Source organism: Heliangelus exortis, chromosome 2 (assembly GCF_036169615.1).
Source record: "Heliangelus exortis chromosome 2, bHelExo1.hap1, whole genome shotgun sequence".
Lineage (NCBI taxonomy): Eukaryota > Metazoa > Chordata > Aves > Apodiformes > Trochilidae > Heliangelus > Heliangelus exortis.
The window spans coordinates 148,895,736-148,908,557 of NC_092423.1; the positions used below are offsets into that span (position 1 = coordinate 148,895,736).

General features: G+C 46.0%; 1 protein-coding gene across 1 annotated transcript in view; it reads left to right on the forward strand.

The window, feature by feature from the left end:
* Positions 1–12,822, forward strand: part of ADGRB1 (adhesion G protein-coupled receptor B1) — a 295,541-nt gene that overhangs the window by 136,594 nt on the left and 146,125 nt on the right. Inside the window, exon 3 of the mRNA XM_071736934.1 lies at positions 6,336–6,494. Coding sequence (XP_071593035.1) covers positions 6,336–6,494 — 159 coding nt within the window. The remainder of the gene's footprint in view (positions 1–6,335; positions 6,495–12,822) is intronic.

Consider the following 12,822-nt stretch of genomic DNA (forward strand, 5'->3'; position numbering starts at 1 on the left):
GAGCTGGAGGCATGAGCCACAGTTACTGCATTTAAAAGGAATAAAGAACAAAGTGAGAAAAGATCTGCAGTTCTGCAAGCAAAACTTATGCTAAGTGGGAACACGTTGGGTGTGTGACCTTCACCAGGAGTCTGTGCCTTTGGAAAGCAGAATCCCTCATAAAGCAGTTGCAGCAGACTCATTATTTCTGGATTAAGGACAGATGGCAACTCAACCTGCATCCATCAGCAGGGTGCAGCATTTTGTTGAGAGCTGACAAAATGGGACTCCAGGGGCAAAAGGAACTGGATGCAAAGAGCCCCATTAACTTCAGTGGGATTCTGAGTTGGATTTTGCACAGGTTACTTGTTTCCCAAGGTCTCCTCCATCTCCATACTGGAAGTATGAGAAGCTCCAGAGCAGGGAATTGTGTAGTAAATAGATGGGGATGAATATTTGCTAGAAGATGGGGAGTTCCTGAGGGATGGGGAGTCCCTGAGGGACTGTCCCCCTGGCTGCAGCTCAGGAATTCATTCCTGATAAAATGGGGGATGGGGCATTGCCCTGGTTTGGTCCAGGATAAAGGTGATTTTCTGTCTTGGACTTTTGCTTTCAGCTGAGTCTCTTGGAAGGAGCTGCACTTGCTGAAATGAACAGCAAGTTTCTCAGGCAGTGTCTGCTGCTGGGACTGATCCCACTCGATGTTTAGAGTTCCAGCTGGAGAATGGGGTGCAGAACCAAGGCCACTGCTCAGCTCTGAGGAATATTTTGACCTCTGGAAGGAGAAAAGGAGTCAAGAGGTCCCAGCTGCAGCCCTCCTTTGGGGGAGGAACAGACAAGAGAAATGGCCAGAATTGACCAAACAGAGGATTCCATCCCATCCACCTCATCCTCAGGATAAATTGGAGGGATCACCAGGGTCAAAGCCCTTCCTGCTTCCCCTTCTTCCCCTCTCCCTGTTTGCTTGGGCATCCTGGGAGGATTCCATCCCTTCCTCTGCCTGTGCTCCTGATCCATGCCAGCCTGAATCTGTGTGTTCCTGCCTCCAGCTCCCCACTGCTGCTGAGCCCAGGAGTCCAGCCTGGACTTTCCCAGGGCTGCCCTGCAGCCTGGGTGGGGATGGGAGAGTTCTTGGGGGAAAGGGAGGAGGAACCTGGGATCCATTTTCCTGGATATTTGTATAGATTTAGTCATTTTTTTCCTTTTTCTCATTCCTGTTCCATTAAAGCTGTGTAGTTTAGTTTCCAACCCATCAGTCTCTCTCCCTTATTCTCTCTCCTTTCTTTATCAGGGAGGGGGATTAATAGAGAGAATCTGGTATTGGTTTAATTGCTGGGGCAGTGTTAAACCTTGGCAGGCATACATGCAACCAATGAAGTGACAAAAAAAGCACCCTTGTCTCTCCTTCAGCATCTTCACTCGGCTAAAAGCAGCTGTGTGTTGCCACACACTTGTTCTACAGCCATGGTAGCTCATTCAGTTGGAATTATCTGGCCACCCCTTTCCACCAGCCAGAAGTTTTCAGGTAGTGAGCAGAAGATCCGAATGTTTTACTCATGGCACAGAGTTCACACAGACCCTCAAAGGTGGGATGGGTAAAACTTCATACAGCAGACTCTTGACCACTTGTTAAGGCAAGCACCACTAAAAAAGGCAACCAACACCACTTAGGAAAACAAGTGGTTTGAAAAGGAGAATGTCTAAACCCAGAAAAAGAAGGCAGATTTCCAAAGATTTATCTGACAGGAATAAACAGGATAAATAGCATTCAATATTTCATTTGAGACAACCTGGTGATAAAAAAGGACTACTCCATAAACTGGGGAATACCTTTTTCTTGGCTATAAATGCCTGTGTTGATTTAATAAGTGGTCTGGTACTTCTCGAGCTTCATTTTAGCACTCACAAACAGGATGGAAGGTGAGGAATATGGAGAGGAAGGAAGTTATCTGTGCTCAGTCTCATAAAGAGATCTCATTCCAGTGAAGGGTTTGAGATCACAATGGTTTTTACCTTATTTTGACTGGTTTTCCCATTGCTGCTGCCAAGCAAAGAAGTAAAAAACTAGCACATACCCTACTGCTCATTCTTCCCTGTAGTAAGAATGGGCAGCATCTATTTTTATATAATTTTAGCATCATAACATAACATCTATTTTATATAAATTTAGCATCATAACAGGTTAAATCCTGAAATGCAGACCTCTTTGAAGAGCCCAGCACTACATCTGGGACACCATAACAGGCAATCAGGTTGGGTAACCAGCCTATATTTTCCTTGCAAGCACAATAGAAAATAACCTTTTAAGACACTGGAGCATCTATATTCTTTGCAAAAAGCATCACAAGTGTCTCCAAGATTTGTGTGGAGCTGCTTTCTCCTTTCCCCAGTCTAACTCCTAATTTGCAAAGGAGTGAGAATGAAGAAAGACATCCTTAAAAAGGACAAGCAAAGAGCTGAATAGCTCCTAGATGGGTTTGGTTACAGATAGCCTATTGATTATCTCCATCAAAGCACCAGGGAAGCTGCCATTATGTCAATGCCCCCTCCTGCAACTGCAACACAATCTGTCTCCTATCAGGAAACAGGAGAGACAGCTCTGCTTCTTTCTGCTGCTTGGAAAAGGAACCAGGAGAGAAAGTGACTTTGAAGCAAAGGAGAGTTTTCTCCAAGGTCAGATAGATGTTGAGTGCCAACACCAATTCCATCCTTCACTATGCTGCCAGGTTCTCCAAGCACCTTGCTGGCAGGTTCACCAGCCTCTTTCCATCCTGCTCAGTTTTCCCCTGTAATTCTCATTATTAAGGATCTGGGCAGCTTCTAGTGAGTTCAGTAGTGTGAGGGATGCTCAGCACGTGTTTATTCTCACCCTGTGCTTTGGGAGAAAATGTTATCATAGAATCATAGAATCCTAGAATCCTAGGGGTTGGAAGGGACCTCGAAAGATCATCTAGTCCAACCCCCCCTGCCAGAGCAGGGCCCCCTAGAGTACATCGCCTAGGAACGTGTCCAGGTGGGTTTTGAATGTCTCCAGTGAAGGAGACTCCACAACCCCCCTGGGCAGCCTGTTCCAGGGCTCCGTCACCCTTACAGTAAAAAAATTTTTTCTGATATTCAACTTGAACCTCCTATGCTCCAATTTACACCCATTACCCCTTGTCCTATCACTGGTCACCACTGAGAAAAGCCTAACTCCATCTCCCTGACACTCACCCCTTACATATTTGAAAACATTGATGAGGTCACCCCTCAGTCTCCTTTTCTCCAAACTAAAGAGACCCAGCTCCCTCAGCCTTTCCTCATAAGGGAGATGTTCCACTCCCTTAATCATCTTAGTAGCTCTGTTCTGGACTCTTTCAAGCACTTCCCTGTCCTTCTTGAACTGAGGGGCCCAGAACTGGACACAATACTCCAGGTGTGGCCTCACCAATGCAGAATAGAGGGGGAGGAGAACCTCTCTTGACCTACTAGTTAGAGCCCAGCTAGGCTGGTGTTAGCAGTTAATCCCTCTTTTGGGTGGATTAACAGATGCCCACAGCTTTATGTTGTGGACATGGATGGGTTTATGCAATGGGGTTCTGGAAATGTCCATATATTCTGGTCTGGCATCCAAGTGGGGTGTTGAGGACCCTTTTTTTTCAGACAGTGCTGATGTCCTGTACGAGCAGTGCAGCCCAGAGCTCAGGGCACAGCTGTGGTCCTGATAAATAACAGCACAAAGAAGGTGGCTCATCTGAAAGGGCCCATTGCTACCTCTGAAGCCTCTGACTGTTGGTGAGAAAAAGGAAAGAAGGGGTTTTATTTCATTTTTTTTAAAAAATGAATGTTAACAGCAGCATTTGTCTTTCTATCAATGTTTCCTCTCTCAAAAAAAAAACAACAAAAAACAAAAAAACAAAAACCTACATCTTTTGGCTAATTATCTTGATCTGTGCCTGAGCATGGCACAGAGCTGAGTTTCTTGGACCTGAAGGATCTCCAAGGGTAGCTTTGGGTAATGAGAGGCTGCACAGCAGGAAAAGCAGCCATCTGAAAGTGGTCAACTCTGCTCCTCCCCATGAGGTGAGCAAATGATAAAGAGGAAGCATTCTTCAGCTTTTAGAAGCAGATACCTAATCCAGAGCAGGTTTTATCTTCCTGGATGTGGCTGATGAGGGGTGAGCTGACCACTGAGGGATGTGACAGCTTCTCCATCACTTGAATGGCCTGGATGATCCCCTGGGGTTTTTTTTCCAACGTGAATCCCAGCTTTGCTTGGCTCCCCACAGGCACCCTGCTGCAAGGCTTTGGACTGTGGGAGGCAAGCCAGCTTCAGATGGTCCTCACAGTCCATCCTGCCATCAATGTTTATGGACATACCACCAGGGTTAATTATCCTTTGGCAGCAAGCTGGAAAGGCACAGGATGGAGAAAGCTGCAGAGACTCAGGATTTTCTTCTGCAAGTGGCAGCGTCATCACTGAAACCAGTGATGCTGGCTCCATCAACTTGTGGGTTGTAGCTCATCCTAGAAGGGGGAAATCTGTGTGTTCCTGACATGTTTATGGGCATGTAAGCCAAAAAAAGCACCTTCACATTGAGAAGCTCCCAGGCTGTTCCCCATGGGTGCTGCAAGGCAGCTCGAGGGGAGTATCATTCCCCCACCAATGCTGCCCTTGAGATCAGTGCCCCTGTTGCTGGTGGTATTTCAAGTGTGGGGAAAAAGAGTGTCTTTTTTTTGGGGAGCAGAGGTGTAGGACTCTTACTCCTTCCCAGTTCTCCAGCACTGTCTGTGCAAAGCCATGTGTGTTTGAGCTGGGGAAGAGGGAGGGTGGAAAACCTCACCCATTCTGGATGTGGATCTTGAAGGGTGTTTTGCAAGTGCCTTCTAGGGTTAGGAGCCAACCTAATCCTATCATTGAGTCATACAATGGGTTGGGTTGGAAGGGACCTGAAAGATCATCTGGTTCCAACCCCTCTACATGGCTGCAGACACCTCCAACTAGACCAGGTTGCTCCAAGCCCCGTCCAACCTCGCTTTCAACACTTCCAGGGAGGGACTGCCGACCATTTCTCTGGGTAACCTCAGCCAGTGTCTCACCACCCTCACAAGAAAGAATTCCTTCTAATATCTAATCTAAATTTCCCCCTCTTTCAGCTTGAAAATGTTCCCTCTCATCCTGTCACTCCATGCCCTTGTAAAACGTTCGTTCCCAGCTTTCCTTCAGCCTCTTCAGGAACTGGAAGGCTGCTATAAGCTTTCCCTGGATCTTTCTCTTCTGTGGGCTGAACAACCCAAATGGAGAGAAGGTGTTCTCAGAGGATGGGATGTCCTGGTTTGGTCCAGGATAAAGGTGATTTTCTGTCTTGGACTTTTGCTTTCAGCTGAGTCTCTTGGAAGGAGCTGCACTTGCTGAAATGAACAGCAAGTTTCTCAGGCAGTGGCTGCTGCTGGGACTGATCCCACTCGATGTTTAGAGTTCCAGCTGGAGAATGGGGTGCAGAACCAAGGCCACTGCTCAGCTCTGAGGAACATTTGGCCCTCTGGAAGGAGAAAAGGAGGCAAGAGGTCCCAGCTGCAGCCCTCCTTTGGGGAGGAACAGACAAGAGAAATGGCCAGAATTGACCAAACAGAGGATTCCATCTCATCCTCAGGATAAATTGGAGGGATCACCAGGGTCAAAGCCCTTCCTGCTTGCCCTTCTTCCCCTGTGCCTGTTTGCTTGGGCATCCTGGGAGGATTCCATCCCTTCCTCTGCCTGTGCTCCTGATCCATGCCAGCCTGAATCTGTGTGTTCCTGCCTCCAGCTCCCCACTGCTGCTGACCCCAGGAGTCCAGCCTGGACTTTCCCAGGGCTGCCCTGCAGCCTGGGTGGGGATGGGAGAGTTATTGGGGGAAAGGGAGGAGGAACCTGGGATCAATTTTCCTCTGTATTTGTACATATTTAGTCATTTTTCCTCTTTCTCATTCCTGTTTCATTAAAGCTGTGTGGTTTAGTTTCCAACCCATCAGTCTCTCTCCCTTATTCTCTCTCCTTTCTTTATCAGGCAGGGGAGGGGCATTAATAGGGAGCATCTGGTATTTGATTTAATTACCAGGGCAGTGTTAATCCCCTGACAGGGACCTCTTTGTGGCAAGCAAGCACAGGATGAGCTGGACTACCTAGAAATGGGGCAGGAAGGCAAAATGTCTGTTTAGAAGAGAAGTCAATGGAAAGGCAGTGATTTTCCCTTCCCTTTCTAACTCTTGACTCTTTGGCTACAACCTGGTGTCCAGCCCTACCCCATCCAAACCCACCCCACTTTCAAGGCTTGGTAGGGGCTAAGTTAAGCTTTCCCTATAGCTGATGGGGTGTTTTTTCTGGATTTTTTGCCCAGGTGGTTGGAACTCCTGGTCGGCTTGGGGCGACTGCACCAAGGACTGCGGGGGAGGTCTGCAGACCCGCATGAGAACCTGCAAACCCCTTCCCAAGGAAGGTCTGGTCTGTGAAGGAGTCCTGGAGGAAGGAAGGCTCTGCAATAGGAAAGCCTGCAATAGTAAGTGGAGGCATGTTCCCCTCCCCCTCCTCAAGCAGGACCCCTGGGCCCCCAGTGCCAGAAATACCAAAGGATGCTCCAGAAAGAAGGAGAAAGGGATGAAGGGTCCGTGGCCAGCCCGGGGAAGCATGAGATTTGGGGTCTGCATGGTTCTGCCCTCCTCCCTTCCCTGCCTCGTGGTCCACGCATGCACACACAGCTTCCAACACAACCCCCTGCAGATCCCAGACCTTCAACCCCCAAATGAAAGTTATAAGAATCTCCTGGCAGGTTTTGGTAATGCTGGTGATGGAGAAAGATGCATACTTCAAGGTGTTTGTTTGCTGGTTGGAGCCCCTCTGCCAAATAAATAAAAGGTGAAACTGTGAGAGGTGTTGGTCTCTTGGCTTAGTTCACCTTCCCAGTCAAGAGCAATGTTGGTGCCCCTTGCTTTTCTAAAATAAACCCCACAGGATTAAGATGTGGAGAAAGATCTGGCCATCAGAGCAGGCTCTGAGCAAAGCAAAATCTTTGGCAAATGTTCCTGTAATGCACCCTCTTTCCAGGTCCTCTTCTCCAGAGGACAAATTGTCAATGCCAGTCAGCAGGGAGGTATTGATGAGATGAGCTGGTGAACCTCAGGCACTTTCATTCCCAGTTCTTTTCTTGCATTAGCTGAGAAGGGAATAAAGAGGGAAAAACAACAGTAGAAGCAGCTCAGCCCAGAGAATGGCTGATTATAATTATTCCCTTCCTTTTTATTTCAAATTCATAGAAGAGAATGTTTGAATAACTGCTCTGAGGAGTTAAATAACTAGGGAAAGTTCAGCTGTCTTCAAAGGCAGTAAAGTGTCTCCTGATAAAGGGAAAGTTCAAATAGAGGGACATAAATATATTCCTCTAATAAGGGGTAAAATGATTTCATGCATTTTTTACTACTTCCATAAATTTAAATCCTGCTGCAATTAGAGGCTGTGGTGGTTTTGGGTTTTTTTTTCCTTTCCTCCTTTTATTTTTTTAATTTTATTTTTAATTTTTCAATGAAACCTTCTAATGAGCTGAATTTCAGCTTGCCTAATTTTCCTCTGAGCTTCACCCACATTAGAGAATTGTCATCTATGTCCCCCCCCCACATGCTGGTGACTTTGTAGTCATAACCCAGCTATAGCTTGGAGCAGTGAGGGTAAGAGTACATCCCCCCATGGGAAGGGACCTGGAAACTGGATCTGGAGGGGAATACAACTGTGGGATCTGTGGAGCTGTAGAAAGGGCTGCACCAGTGCTGGTGAATGATGCTGGAAAAGAAGGTGGAATTCAGTGGGTTGTAGAAGGGGTTTTGTATTTGTGGCCATCCTTTGACCAAAGAGGCAAAAAGACAACTCAGAGTGTTCCTCCTGTGCTGGACAAAAAAGGGTGAGACCCTACAGATCCCCAGCCTCTCTGTAGTACCTCTATCCCAATCTTTAACCATCTTCAAAACCCACCATGGACCATATTTGTTTTCTTCCCATTCCTCTTGAACTGGGGATCAGCCTGGACTGGACACATCTTTCCAGGTCCAGCCCTCTCCAGCACTAACCAAAGGACATCACATCTTCTCTTGATCTGCCCCAGGGAAAAGGGGAGGGAGGGAAGAAAGGGGGATGAAAAAAGGAGGGGAAAGAGGGGAAAAAGAAGGGGGGAGCAAGGGGGAGGTGGGGGGAAGAGAAGGAAAGAAGGGCTGGAGGAGAGGTTGTGTATTTGTGGCCATTCTTTGACCAAAGAGGCAACAGGCAAAAAACAACTCAGAGTGTTCCTCCTGTGCTGGACAAAAAAGGGTGAGACCCTACAGATCCACAGAGTCTCTGTAGTACATCCATCCCAATCTTTACCCATCCTAAAAACACACCATGGGTCATATTTGTTTTCTTCCCATTCCTCTTGAACTGGGGATCAGCCTGGACTGGACACATCTTTCCAGGTCCAGCCCTCTCCAGCACTAACCAAAGGACATCACATCTTCTCTTGATCTGCCCCAGGGAAAAGGGGAGGGAGGGAGGGAAGAAAGGGAGATGAAAAAAAGGGGGGAAAGAGGGGGAAGAGAAGGAGGAAGTAAGGAGGGGGAATTGGAGGGAAAAGGGGAGGGAAAGAGGAGGAAGGAAGGGGGGAAAAGAGGGGTTGTGTATTTGTGGCCATTCTTTGACCAAAGAGGCAAAAAGACAACTCGGAGTGTTCCTCCTGTGCTGGACAAAAAAGGGTGAGACCCTTCAGATCCACAGAGTCTCTGTAGTACATCCATCCCAATCTTTACCCATCTTCAAAACCCACCATGGGTCATATTTGTTTTCTTTCCATTCCTCTTGAATTATCCTTGAACACATCTTTCCAGGTCCAGCCCTTTCCAGCACTAACCAAGGGACATCACATCTTCTCTTGATCTGCCCCAGGGGCAAAATTTTGCTCTTCTTCTTCATAACAGATATCCTGAGCTTCCTGTGGCAAGGAGGGATGAAGTGGGATGGTGGCAACCATGGAGCCTGGAAGGCTGGGTTGGGTTTCCACAACGTTGAAGGATGAATCACTATTTATTTACTCACTATTTATTCACTTTTCCAGAACAACATTCATTAAAGCTGATCCTAACCCTGACTGTGCCCATAGTGAGGGGCTGTGATTCAATAAATGATTTCATTTGTTTTCTTCTCCTCCTATTACATACCCTTCCTCTAAATTGCACTGTGGTTGGTTCAGCTGAGCTTATTTGGAAAGAAAAGGTCTTGAACTAAGCGGAAGGCCCTAGTTTGACAAGAGAGGACACCCACTGAGTGGGGGAGTCCAAATTGATTTATCCCTTTGAAAGAAATAAGTTAATTCTGATTAATTTCTCCCAGGGGCCTATTTGCAGAAAAACTGCTAAGCCCTGCTGTGCTGCTTTCATGCTGGCAAGCTGGGAAGCATATGAATGAAGTTGTGAACAATTAATCCTCCAAGAAAACTTGTCCATGCACCTTTTGAGGGCTGTGACCTCCCTCAAAATAAACCTCAAAATAAACTCTTCATCCCAACCAAATCTCTGCCTTTGGCTCTGAACCTGCTCCTCGGTGCATCTGTCTCTTGTTGCCTTTGCTGCTGTGTCCAGGAGTATTTCTGATCCAGGAAGGGATTTTAATTTCTTTCCCTCCTATATTTTCCTTCTCTTTACTCTGATGTGTGCTAAAACCTCAGAGGATTTAAAAGTGGTATAGAAATTCTGTTTTAAATGTGTCACTGTTGTGCCCATATTGAATTTTGCTCACGGATTTGTTAGGGATGAGTAGGATGGGTTCTTCTTTGACTTGAAATGTTGTTTTCCTAAGTGTTCATTACACATTGCAGTTAAATAGATTCTAATTCATTTTTTAAATTGAAAAAAATTATTAAAAAAAAAAAAAAAAAAAAAAGAGAGCTGGACAAAAGAGAAAAGAGCAACATCTTTATCCTGAATTGTGCAGCACTTCAATGCAGCAAGTAATAAGACCTGACTCAATCCCCAAGTATTGTGGAGTAGATGACACCTTAATTTTCTGGTAGAAAACAGGAAAAAAATGCTCTTTTCTTTGACTGAAGGGCCATCTGTAGGCCTGATAAAACTGCAAAACAAAACAGGGATGAGTGCTCTGATATATTCTTCTTTATTGTGGTGGCAAATAGAAACTTGTCCAAGGAAACCAATACCACCACTGAAAAGAAAATCAGGTGCTAGCCAAGAAAGTTACCTTAGAATACCACAAAACCCACCACTTTCAAAACAAGGGCAAACCCCACTTCTTTTTTTACTCTCCTCCTTCCTTGCTTTAGAAAAAGTGTCTCATAAGGTGATGTGTGATTAGTAGGAGTGGTTTAGTTGTTTATTTGGACCTCCAGCATCAGGTAGAAATATTAAGTTTAATATTTATTTAAGTTTAATGATGCATCTGGGGCAGATTCTCAGTGGGAACAACTCTGGTGCTTCCCCTCATCTCCCTGGAGCTGCTGAGATGAACTTTTGCAGAGGATCTGAGAGGGTTTCATTGGTTGTTTTATTTTCCCTGGCCATGGCAAATGCACTGGAGGAATTAAATCTTTCTTGTAATGCAGCCTTTCCCCCAGGTTGACCTTCTCCAAGTCCTACCATCTTTCCTTTTCTGAGCTACCCCAGGTGGACCTTTAGAAAGTCTCAGTATGCAACAGTGGGAGTGTTGGTTTTCAGCCTCTCCAAGATTTGTGACTTCTTGCAGTTTAGTCACCAAAATAGATGTAGAGCCACATGGTTTCTAGAGCTGAGTCCAAACACTTTGTCTGGAGGCCACAATCACTGCTCAGGGAGGGCTGAGTGACACCACAGGTTCCACTTGTATGTGGTCCTTATGTTTTTCCATCCTCTTGGAATTCTCTGTGCTGTTTCATGGAATGGAGTCTCCTGTTTGATGATCTTCATCTGGCTACATTTCCCAAGGGATCCACTCCCAAACCCAAAAGCAAATGAGCCAGAAAGCCAAAGTTGTAAAAGACTGGAGAAAAAACTGTAATGAAAGCTCATCCCAAACTGGGAGGGAAACTTTGTCTGGTAACAGCATCTTGGCTTAGGCAGATCATGTTTTCATGGCAGCTGTTCAGCTCAGGAGATTTAATGTGAAGGACAACATTCAGTGTTTGTTTTATGGCTGATTTTTCCTTGCTAGAGGCAAAGGACCCAGTGATATTCTCCTCTCCAGCACAGACAGGGGGGATTTCCTCCATCTGTTGGATTTGGCCAGGAGCTGCTGTTTCAGAGAGGGAGAAAAAAAAACAACCAAAAAAAACCCCCAAACAACCTGAGTGTGGTGGTGAATGCTTGCAGAGGAGCTTTCCAGGTCCACCCCCTTTAGCTGGGAAAGGGACACCAGCTGTGTTCTGGTGGCACCTCTTGGCTGCTGAGTGTTGAATTCTGTGTTTGCTCCCAACCTGGCATGCAGAGGGAGGCTGGATGGGCAATGCAACAGGACAAGATCCAGACCAGAGAGGGGATGAGAAGATCTCAACCCTGGCACTGGAATTTTGACATGCTGGAGAAATGTAAGGACAATCAGAGATGTTCAGGCAGCCTGCATTTGTTCCTGGGGAATGAGAATGGGCAGAGGAGGGAGCCAGCTGAAATCCTGCCAGCCCATCTGGCAGAAACAATGCAAAAACCATCTCTGACATTTGTGAATATGCAGATTGGGCAGATATGTCTCTCCTAGGCTGGGAAAGGGGTGGCCACATCAGACCACCAGGTGCAGAAGTGTGACATCAATACAATCTCATTCACCCACTTCCAGCATCGAGTGGATCCAGGTTCTAACCCTTCAGCTGTGTAACTGCTACTGGTGTGAAAAAATAAATGTTCCCCATGACATTTGAAAGACTGAGCCTCAGCTTCATTCTCTGACATCCCTGATTTTCATTTTAAAAAATGGCCTTTTTGCTGCAACCATCAAGCTGAAGTATCCTGTGCATGTGTAAGAGCATCTTCATTCCCTTCAAGTCAAGCTCCAATTCATTGCATGCTGGAAGAATTTTTTGTCTTACAGGTACCTGCTGCTGCTTGCAGAGACTTCACCCCATCCCCTCTTGTTATGGTGGTTCAGAAAGTTTGTATCTGGAGTCACACATCTCACCCAGTGACATTTTCACAAGCCTCACAAGTTCAACTTGACATATTTTGGCAATTTCCTAAGTTGGTGCAATTGCCATACAGGGCTTCCAAAATTACCTTCTTCTACATCTGCTGCCATAGTGGCTTTGCAAGGTTGTTACTGAGTCTGTCCTTCTTGGTTTTACTCTTATAGCAGCTGTGAGATGGCCCAGAAACTCCATAGCAAACATCTTTGCTCTGGTCCATCTTTTCATTTTCACCACTCCAGCTTCCCTGAAAAATTGTCATGATCCTGTTATTTTCTTTGCCTCTCCTGCTTGGAGAATGAACATTGGAGATATGTAGCTCTGGTGAGATGTGCTTTCATGTTAAAATCTTGGCACACCACACTGCAATATCTCTGCATTAATTGTTGTTTGTTTTTTTTTTTTTTATTTCCCATTGGTTGTGTTGCAAGGTGCTGACATATTTCATGTTTTCATTAGAAGTGTTGAGAGAAGTGGAAATTGTCCCTGCCTGTGGAGAGGGCTTGGAACTCGATCTCTAAGGTCCCTTCCAATCCAACCCATTCTATTTAAAACTTTTATTTTGCTCTTTTATCTTTCCTTCCTTCTGTCTTGCCTCCTATCTATTTGTCCATCCTTTCATCCACCCTCACTGGCTGCTTCTCAGATATTCAGCCCTAGGTTTTCCTTAGCACTTCCCTTGATCTGGGAAGCTGACAAAGCCACCTAA